Here is a 10,873-nt window from a genome sequence, read left to right as displayed (position 1 = left end):
GAGATCAGGCTTAACTGGTGGACCACTCAGGTCCAGAGCTCATGTAACTGCACAGCATCTCTTCCCAAGATGCTTTTTCCTCACAAATTTCTGCCATCTTCCTTTCCAGCCTTGATCTTTGGGCTTATTCTACAGAGTCACAAAGGGGAACTCCCTGGGGTAAACTGCACCCACTGCCATCTGGGAATGTTCTAGTGCTGACATCTCCTGTCCACAGCAAAGAGGGACAGCACAGTATGAACTCCCCCTTCTTTTTACAGGGAGGGGGAAACCAGATTTGGTAACAAATCCTTCAGGCTGTGCAGGCTTGAGGATCTCTGCAATGGTGGCACAATGACCTTTGTGGCTCTTTTGCATGTTGACCTCCACAAGAAGTTTCATTTAGGCTGTCTTGGGATCTTAGCATTGACGATCTACGTTACATTCAAGTGTTAGAGGTTTGTTATTACTTTTTTTGTGTGTGTGTCTTTACCCTTAAGAAGAAAATCAGTTCAGCAGTTGGATTCAACTGGCCTAGTGATGAACTTGATTTGTCCTTGTCTGCATTTTCAGCTCAAGCCTTCACTGCCAAGTCAGCTAGACTGATAGTAGAGGTGGCTTTGCTTTGCAGGGCAGTAGGGGTCTTCTGAAATTCTGGCTGTTATTTCTGGTAGTTTAGAAGTTCATCTTCTAAACGTCTCTGCTGGAGAGGAAAACATCTTCCCAACTGCAGAGCTCTTGCAAGATAAACTATCAAGATCCTGCATTAATTGCTTTCCAAGAAGTACTTGTGCAAGTCAAAAGGTATTTGGCAGAACTGTAAATCAGCTTTTGTCTGAGGTGGTCTGAAGCTACACTGAGGGGTTTAAATTTTCTCCTTGTTTAATTTTTATAGTCCCTTGATGCATGAGGAAACACCTATAAGAGGTGAGAGACTAAGCCAGTGCTGCAGAGAATCCATTCTCATTTGTATTCACTATTTGACTGAAGGCTTCTGCAGCTCACTTGGAAATTGATTTTCAAGCTCCCTGGCCTCCTTGATACTCTGGGCTTCCTTCACCCATCAAACCCTGCAAAGCATGGCTGGTCAATGCTTGGTTCATTCTGGTTAAGCTGGGACTACAGTCAGCAAAACAGGGCTAGGAGATCTGCACCCAGCCAGCAACCACAAACCACACTGGATCTACCTGCTGGAGCCTGAGGTTAGGTGCTTGTGCTTCCTTCTGGATCCTCAGCTTTCGGCCTCCGGTCTGGTGTGATTCCAACTGATTTAACCCCAAGTGGGTCACTAGCACAGAAGCCCATTGCCACAACTTTTACATTAAACTTCACACTCTCACCTTCTAGTGCAGCTTTTTGGTATCATTTAAACTGCAGAACATTCTGAGTATTCCTATGAGATTTCATGACCTGCTTTCCAGGTGTTAGCTGAGATTCCACCTCAGGAAGACAAAAAGCAGACTGGGATGACCTTTGTCACTTCAGCTTCTCCACTGGTGCCACAGCTGCCAAGTCTGAATCAGCTCCCACATTTCAGTTTGCTGACATCAAACTCTACCCCATTCATTACTTGAAGACATCAGTTGATTTGGATCTTTCTGTAGTGTGTATACAAGAAGTCTTTAGAGGTGCTGCTTGATGTGGGACACCCTCTGGAAGAGCAGAGTAAGCCAACAGTCTGTGTGTTGTTATCTCTGGTAAAAATCTAACCATGTTTTAGGCATCTTTGTTCTGACAGCATGGAAGTGAAGGCAAGTTAAAAACGCATGTTGGCAAAGGAGGAATAAATTACATGAGTTATCATATACATAAGAGTAATAAATGGCATTGGAATAATATGCCAAGAGAAGCAGTGGATTTCCCCTACACTGGACGCTTTTAAAACTCAGCTTGACAGGGTGCTGGGCCAGCTCACTTCAGCTACCCTATTAATCAGAAAGATTGAAGCAGATGATCCTTGGGGTCCCTTCCAACTTGGCATTCTCTGATTCTGAGTCCCTTAGGAAGGAAAAACCCCCAAATCTGAGGATTTCATCCAGAATATGCACAAGTCATAAGAAATGCTCTAGTTCACAGACGTTTCAAAGCAGTATCAGCTTGTTACAAGCATCCAGTTCGATACGACCACATCCTTGCCACAATTAATGTCCTTTATCAAATAAATTAAGTTAAAAAAAATCACCTCCGTTAAAACACCCCAAATCCCATCATTACAGTGCAGATAAAAAGCCCTGTGACAAAAGATTTGGGCAGCTGCAGGAAGATGAACAACTCAGTTCAGGGCATAGTTGAACTGGTTGGCAAACTTCTCATGCTTTCGTTGGTCCATTCGGTTCATGGCTTTCACCACCCTCTTCATTGCACCCCTGGAAGAAACAAAACAAGAATAAACTCAGTTGTGTTGATGCTCCACAACCTCATAGACTGCTTATGATTGTTGGGGGGGATGGGGGGAAAACAACAATGAGCTATGATTAATCACTACCAGGCTTCTGAACACTGCCCTGATGAGGCTGAACAAATTTGTCTTGTTAACTCAATTAGCTGCAGCAATACAAACAGTTTAATTCAGCAATGGTTTTATTAACAGGAGTAAACAAATTAAAGCCTCTCAGTTTAATGGCTGTGCCATCCCTCCCAGCACCGCTTCTGAGAGGCGCACAGTGCAGGTTTGATTTTCAAAAGCACCCAACTGCTCTCAGGAGAAAAAAAAGAACTAAAAAGTATCCATCAGGGCCTGCTGTTTGCAGGTGTGTTCAGATCTCACCCTGAATCTCCTTAAGGCAAAAAAAGTTATCTGCTAACACATCCCTGTGAAAACCTGAACATGGCCAGCATGGAGGTTTGAATTATAGCATTGTTTTGATCCCTAAGATCAGCCAGTCCAAGCAACACTACCATGGCCATCAAACTATGTCCCAGAGTGCCATGGCCACACGTTTCTTGAACACTTTCAGGGATGATGACTCCACCACTTCCCTGGGTAGCCTGTTCCAATCCCTGACTCTTGCAGCAAATACATTTTTCCTAGTCTCCAAACTAAACCTCCCCTGGCAGAATTTCAGGTCATTTCCTCTCATTCTATCACCTGACACTAGGGAGAAGAGACCAACCCCCACCTCATTCGAACCTTCAGGCAGCTGTAGAGAGCAATGAGGTCTCCTCTAAGCCTCTTTTTCTCCAGGCTGAGCAACGCCGTTTCCCTCAACTGCTCCTCACAAGACTCTTCTCTAGACCCTTCCCCAGCTTTGTTGCCCTTCTCTGGACACACTCCAGCACCTCTGTGTCCAGCTGGCCTTGAGCAGCTACATCCCATTTAAGGCCACCACACCAGCTGATGTGTGTGATTTCTACATCAGAGATGCAGGCAGCAAGTTCTATCACAGAAAGCAGATGGTTTCAAGCCTAGTGCTGCTAGACCCTGTTGTCACAGCCTGCCTTCATTCCTTCTGAGGATGCTGCAGGCCCTGCAGTAACATGAAGGCCAGACATGCTCCTGGTAGCATGCACCAGCTTCTTTGGGATCAGGCCCTACACAACATCCCAGCTCTGCTTCTGCAGCTCTGGGAGGCAAGCTGACCTCTGTTTTAGCTAACTGCTCTCTAACAGCTTATTTGAAAAGCCATTTTAAAACACCTGAAAACAGAGGCTACTTCCTAATAACACTTCTAAATGGTGAGATTAAAGATTTTCTCAGCAGCCACCGTAATCAAAACCCACATCCTGAAAAAGCACCTTGGAAGAGGAATACTTCCAGCAAAATTCTGCCAATAAAGTTACCAGAGTAAGGAAAATGTGCTCATGGTTTTGCACTTCAAATATTGCCTAATTGGTAGGAGAAAAGTGAGCCTTTAGCAGTGCAGAGTGGCCTTGACACTTTCATGTCGTGTAGGTTTTACATTAGCACCAGTGGATTGTGTGACACTGTAAATGAAATGAGATCCCACCTTGATGATCTGTGTGCAATTTCACTTAGCTTTATTGGCAGAGCAGGGCCTGGGTTTATCACCTTTACATTTCAAGTAATTTGGGGTTGTTAGAAGGAGCCAAGGTTATCATCTTGTTTAGTCCTGCAAAGCATGAAACCTATTAAAAACATGACAGGTTTGATCGCTTATGCCTGGCACTAAGACACGCTCAACATCATTAGCACAAACCACTGCAAACCACAGCCAGCCTGAAACTTTGGTTTGTTGAGGCTGATGGGAAGTTCTGAGCTGTGCACATCTGACTTCTGAGATCAGGGACTTGAGGATTTCATCGAAAACAGGCTGCTTTTGCAGGTAAAGGTGATGTGGGTTTGGCTTTGTCATTACAACTAATGCATCAGAGGAGGGAAAAGTGCGTTTGAATAAATTCTGTGCCTTGGCTGCTGCTTAGCTCAACTAGTACATGCAGGGAATAATCAACCAGTAATGATGTTAGAGTAATCATTCAGCTTTTTTACTTCACAAGCTTTGCAGTCCTTACTTTCCTTCAACTACTTCATTTCTGACATGAAATTCTCTGTCACTGCAGCTGCTCCCCATGTGATAGAGCTCAGAGCATGCCTGGGCAAAACAGTGTTGCAGCCACATCTAACCAAGGTCAGCTATCAGAAACAGCACAGCAGAGTGGACATGGAGCTCCTATCCACTTCTAGAACTTGTTCAGCTCGGTGGGTGTGTGGGTAGGCTCCCACTTCCACCTGAGTTAGCATGGCTGCTTTAAAGTGTCCATATCAGTCATAGACAAACCTTTGTCTCACATGTCTCAGTGCCATCCAAACAGCTTCTCCTCCAGCTACACGTAGACCAAGAGATAAAGGCTGCACATGAGCTAGGAGGAAAGGAAGATGTGCAGCAATAGCACCATAGGAGGAAGCATTCTGTGTCTGCATGTCTCTGGTACATGGAGTAATCATCTCCAGACTTTTAGACTGAAACAGGACCTGCAGGAGGCTCCAGTCCTCGGTATTTACTGAAGCCAGGGGGGGTTAAGTGAACAACAGAAAGATCTAAATGCTTTTTTTAATCAGTGGAATGAGCTCTCATATTACTTCTCCCTAATATTAAGTCACAGGACATGTGTGGGCATGGCACTTTGGGACATAGCTTAGTGGATAGGGGGGTGTTGGGTGGACTGTTGGACTGGATGGTCTCTTCCAACCAAAACAATTCCACAAGTCAATAAAGGGAGAGAGAAGTGCAATGGTATCATGTCAGTGAGTGATCCACAGGATGTGACCACTGTGTGGACACTGGACTGGAAGGCATTGGGCTCAGCTAGCAAGTGAGCACACTCAAGAAGAAGTCCAGGCAGCATACACCAGAGCCTCGGGGGTGATGCTGTTAGATGCCTGTGGCAACAGGGTTTTGCCAGATGCTTTTATTAACTGAAGTTCTGCTCAGGACAGCCCATCTCAGGCTTTCCAAAAGGAAAACTCCCTCAGCACCCCACCCACACCACACAGCGTGTCCAACACTGTGAGGTGTGTCACTCCACACATATTTGTCTTCTTTTTGGATCCAGTACTGCCTGCACACATAAAGCAGCAGCCTCTTGAGTAACACCATCCAGAGAAGCCACTAGAGCAGTTAAAGGATTAAAAAAAGAATTGAGAAGGATGAAATATTGTCTTTCACAGGGAAACTGAGAATGATTTTCAGCTGATTTACCAAAGAGATAGCCTTGGTCAGCAGTACCTGCTGTTTTTTACCCTTCAGAGACAGAGAAGTCTTTCCTGCTTTGCAAGCAGCAAAGAGAGTTGCTCAATGACTGCATGATGATGTGGAAACACGAAGTGCCACTGAAACAAAGGGAAAAGAGCAGTTAAGAGGAGATAGAAAACTTAAGCCTCTTACTTATTGAAGACTTTCTTCTCCAGACGGGAACGAGAAGTGTTGGCCTGCTGCTTCAGGTCAGTCAGATTTGGGTATTTTTTCTTCTTCCCTTTCTTTTTCTCTCCTTTTCCATTATTTTTAGAGGAGCCAAGATCCACTCCTGTAGCTGCTTCAACTTCTCTCAGGAACTCTGGATCTCGCCACTCTGTTTAAAAGCAAAGCATGCACTTTGAAATGCCCGTCCCAGGCAGAATCTGCAGCCTCTCAAGGCACAGGGGAGGTTATTGTTTAGAAATAACATATTTGAGAAACTCATCTCTAGAAATAAAACCTGAATAACCTTAGAAATGAACCTTAACAAAAGGAATATGTCAAATTTCAAGCAGTGGGGTGACAACATTGCAACTTTTCTGCATCAAAACCCGTATGTGCATCCAAACAAGAACAGGTACCAGACACCTAAAGAGTACTCTTGAGGAAGGCAACATGACCCTGCTGCCATTAGCCTAGATTTACATTTGGAACAGAGATCACTTCACCCCATGCTCCCTCAGTTTAATTATCTAAATCAGGTTTCTTCTCCTGGCAGCAGCATGAGAGCTCATAATAAATCCAACTTAGTTTTATCAAAACCTCAGCACTTCAGAAGCCAACCATGGTTTCAGTCTAAAAGTCTGGAGATGATTACTCCATGGTCAGATAACACCATGGGGAAGCGTATGAACAGTTTAGGCTGCAAACTCTTGGAGGCAGCTGTGGTCTTCCAACTTGAAGGTAGAGTCTTGCCCAGCAGGACAAGGTATGACAGTTTGAGGTAGACAGTGACAATGTTGAGGCCTTCAGCAGCCAAGTCTAGGAGGTTGGAGTAGATGATCCTTTCCAACCTAAGCCATTCTGATTCTATGTGGCTGGAGAATAGGTATCTTCCAGGGAAATGTAATAAAAAAGGCATTGCATGATTCCTAGATTCATAGAATGGTTTGGGGTGGAAAGGATCTTCAAGATCATCTAGTTACAAGCCCCTGACATAAGCAGGGACACCTTCCACTAGACTTCATCTAATCTGGACTTGAACATCTCCAGGGAGGGAGCATCCACAATCCCTGGGCAACCTTTTCCAGTGTCTCACCACCCTCATTGGAAAGAATTTCTTCCTAATCTCCAGTCTAAATCTACCCTTAAATTACAAAGGCTTTGTGCATATGTGTTGAAAAAAAACATCCAGCAAGCATCGTTTCAAAAGAGTAACATGGTCCAAAGTGGGCAGGAGTATCAGGGAAAAAAATACATCAACATTTTTTGGTGCAAGTGATTTTTATACCACAGTATCAACTTCTACTTTGAAACCAGAGCCTCAAAAATGCTTATCAGTTTAATTTGCTAGTTGGTGGTGTTGATGGTTGGACTCCATGGTTTTAACAGCCACTAATTGTGAGTCACTTGTCAGGTAGTTTCCTAGCCATCAGTCAACCTTTTTTGCTTGCAGAAACTGTGACACTAAATGCCCACTGCCTTTATTTCCTGTCTATGTAGACAGAGAAAACCAACCAGTCCTAACCCACTGTGCAGCTCCATTTACACACCAAAATGGTCACTGAGTGTGACAGATATTGCTAACAACATTCCAGGAGGTCAGAGGCAATTGTCCTCACTTAAGAAGAGGGTGTTCAGGAACCCCAGAGCAATTTTCCAGGGAAAGGTTAGATCTAACCTACTATGAGCCATGAAAGCAAGCACTGATTAAAATCCAACCCACCAAAAAGCATGAGGGAAATGAAGCTGTGGCAGGAGAAGAAGAGAGGGAGAAAGCAGGACACATTTACTTGATAGATCAGAAGAGCTCACAAACTTGATCTTTTCTTTTTTTTAATTTGAAGTGAGGGAATACAGACCAGCACAATTCAGATAGAGGCTCCAAGATTAAGGAAGACTGTCTAAACAGTTTATCTCCCAGTAATAAGAAGGCGTCACAGTTTAGGAACCCAGAGAAAGGAGCAATTGTTTAAACACAAGGCAAAAAAACGCCGGCGTCCAGTCGAGATGAAATGAGCATTTGAGTAAAATGAAGGAGCAATTTAAAAGCCTTTGAGAAAAATCAATAGGATGCCAAGGAAGAGCAGCCTTTTTGAGCATTGATGGGCCCCTAAAGCTCTTCAGACATTGTTACTGAGTTTAGCAGCAGGGAAAAGAAAATGACACAGCTGGGCAGGGTAGGCGGGGATCGATACTGCAGTTAGTAAAGAGATGCTATTTCACATCTGGCTGGCCAGCGGCCTGCCCGCGCCAGCCTGCCCTGATACCTGTTTGTTAACAAGTCACTAAGGGCTGAAAGACCAGATACTCTTCAGGGCTGACACAAAAAATAGGCACTTAATTTGCTCCTGTGTGCAAACTATTGGCAAAGGATGAAGGCGGCAGATTAGCAGGGCAGGGCAATCCCTCCTGGTTCCTTGTCTTGGGACTCAAGAGGCCAAAGCATCACTGTGTGGAGACCAGCCAGAATTCAACGTTTTGTACCAACCTGAAAACTGCCCCTTAACAACAACAGTGATGGCAAAACACTGCCATTATTACACAAACCTGTTTAGTTTAACAGCAGGATTTTCCTCTCCACAAAGAAACCCACACCCAACAGACAGGTGTGGGAAGAATCTCCCAGGGGAAGTGGTGGATTTGTCTATTTTGGTCAGGTTTCAGACTCAGCTTGACAGGGTGCTGGGCCAGCTCATGTCAACTACACCATCACTTAGAAAGGTTGGACCAGATGATCCCTGGGGTCCCTTCCAAACTGGAATTTTGTGATTCTGAATCACTTAAGAAGGATTCTGTGAATTTAAAGGTGCAGTTTAACCCCTAAACTCATCCCCAGATTTTCAGGTTTTTGTCCAAGTTTTTCAAGATGTCACCATCAGCAGATGATGTTCTCAAATGTGAGACCAAAGCGCACTCATCTCCCACTCCATTTCCCCCAATTTTTAACCATTCTGGGGACAAGGGTTCCCATTTTTCTATTTCCCAGGGCAGCACATCTCAGCCTTGCTTCAAGTTCTTTGTGAAAAAGCCAAAACAAAGCCCACACAGACCAACCAACTACTCACCATTCCCAAAGCATTAGTCCAAACCAAACATCACTTCAAAAGGTTAATGAAAATGTTATCAAATAATCACAGAATGCACTGGGTTGGAAGGGACCCTCAAAGGTGATCTTGTCCAACTGCCCTGCAGTCAGCAGGGACATCTCCAGCCAGATCAGGCTGCTCAAGGCCCATTAAGTTTGACCTTGAATGCCTCCAGGGAATCACATCTCTGGGCAACCTGTCCTAGTATTTCACCACTCTCATTGTGAAGAACTTCCTACTAATGTCCAACCTAAATCTAGCCCAGAAAGAAAGAGAGAGCAGTGGCTGGAAGTAGTTAGTGAGATGTGGTGTGCGTGTGGCTTTGGAAAGCTGTGAGGTTGTGCCCAGTAAATGAAGTGCCACAGCTTGTTGAGCAGCTCCCCAGACACTGGGGCTGGACCTGTGCATGACATCTCAGCCTAACAGCAGCACTCAATAATGCAGCAGCAGTGTCAGCATGGCCTTGGGACTGGCACACACATCTTCTTGGGCCAGAGGTGAGAGGCCTCTAACAGCACCCAGCTGACACTGTAATAAAAATAAATACTATGTCTAGCCTCCAGCAATGGCAATTTCACAGGGAAAAGAAATATACATCAACATTTTTCAGTGCAAGTTATTTTTATACCACAGTATCAACTTCTACTTTGAAACCAGAGCCTCAAAAGCGCCTACCAGTTTAATTTGCTAGTTGGTGGTGTTGATGGTTGGACTCCATGATCTTTTCCAATTAAAACAATTCTGTGATTCTGTGACTAAATTGGTAACTTTCCTTGTTGGCACAACAGCCACAGCCCTGCCCTGGTTTTGCTGTGCCCATGCTGTTGGCTGGATGCCAGTTTAGGGCATCTCATTCCTTCACTTCAACTGGACAAGGACGAAAAACACCTTCAAATATGAGACTGTGGGTAGGAGTAAAGCAGGAACATGATCCAACCCTGTGGATTTCAATCTCTGCCTTCATCAACAAAAGAATGGACTTCCTTCCTTCTGTAGCCTGCCACTTTGCTGTCCAACTGGACACCGAGACTGCTGCCCAACTTCTGTCTACATTTTCTCTCTCCCTCTAGAAAGAGCTACTATATTGTAGCTGTTGTAAATACTGTATACAATATATACACAAACAAACACATAACAGAGACATTATGCTTACATTTAGAGCTTATCTTCCACCCTTGCCTTATTTTTTATGCCTTTTTATGGTGCTCTGCAGATACAAACCTGGCTGAGCTGCCTGCTTCTCCAACCGCATCCTTTCTTCTCTGGCTTTGTCCTCTGCGTTGATAGGAACCCCAGATTCGTCCCGAGGAATTATCTTTCCATGGAAAGGGCACTTCAGAAAGAAAGGGGAAAATAAAATCTCTCTCAAAACTTCTTAATGAAAATGTTTACATGATATTGAACACAGCTTAAAGCCAGACACTGCAATCAGGCAACAGAACTCCACACTTGATTCACAGAATGCCAGGTTGGAAGGGAACCCGAGGATCATCTCGTGCAACCTTTCTAGGTGGTGGTGCAGTTGAAATGAGCTGGTCCAGTACCCTGTCAAGCTGAGTCTTAAACATGGCCAATGTAAATGAATCAACCACCTCCCCTGGGATATGATTCCAATGTCTGACTGTTCTCATGGAGAAAATTTTGTCCTGAATTCCAGTTGGACTTTCCTTCAGAGATTGTCCCCATTTGATTCCCATTCCCTATTAGAAAGCATCAGGTTTCCCATAGTCATCACATGTTTAAAATATTTGGAATCCAAAAGAGATCAGCTCCAGCAGCTAATTTCCAGGGGGCAGGATGCACATCCTGTCAAGCTTGGAGCAAGGACACCACTGCTGTATTGATGTTAAAGTTTATGCTATATCTCTATCCTCTAACAATCCTATAACAATCTCCATCCTCTAACACATTCTGTCAAGCTTGGAGCAAGGACACCACTGCTGTATTGATGTT

The 10,873-nt window shown here is 44.4% G+C and overlaps 1 protein-coding gene across 1 annotated transcript in view; it reads right to left on the bottom strand.

The window, feature by feature from the left end:
• Positions 1–2,058: 2,058 nt before the first annotated feature.
• The window catches only part of UVSSA (UV stimulated scaffold protein A), a 40,560-nt gene continuing 31,745 nt past the window's right edge, over positions 2,059–10,873 (bottom strand). Inside the window, exons 11-13 of the mRNA XM_064151541.1 lie at positions 10,142–10,253; positions 5,823–6,006; positions 2,059–2,345 (exon numbers count right to left, since the gene is read on the bottom strand). Coding sequence (XP_064007611.1) covers positions 2,252–2,345; positions 5,823–6,006; positions 10,142–10,253 — 390 coding nt within the window. The 3' untranslated portion in view covers positions 2,059–2,251. The remainder of the gene's footprint in view (positions 2,346–5,822; positions 6,007–10,141; positions 10,254–10,873) is intronic.

Source organism: Pogoniulus pusillus, chromosome 11 (genome assembly GCF_015220805.1).
Source record: "Pogoniulus pusillus isolate bPogPus1 chromosome 11, bPogPus1.pri, whole genome shotgun sequence".
NCBI classification, from domain to species: Eukaryota; Metazoa; Chordata; class Aves; order Piciformes; family Lybiidae; genus Pogoniulus; species Pogoniulus pusillus.
This window is presented reverse-complemented; position numbering and strand designations above follow the sequence as displayed.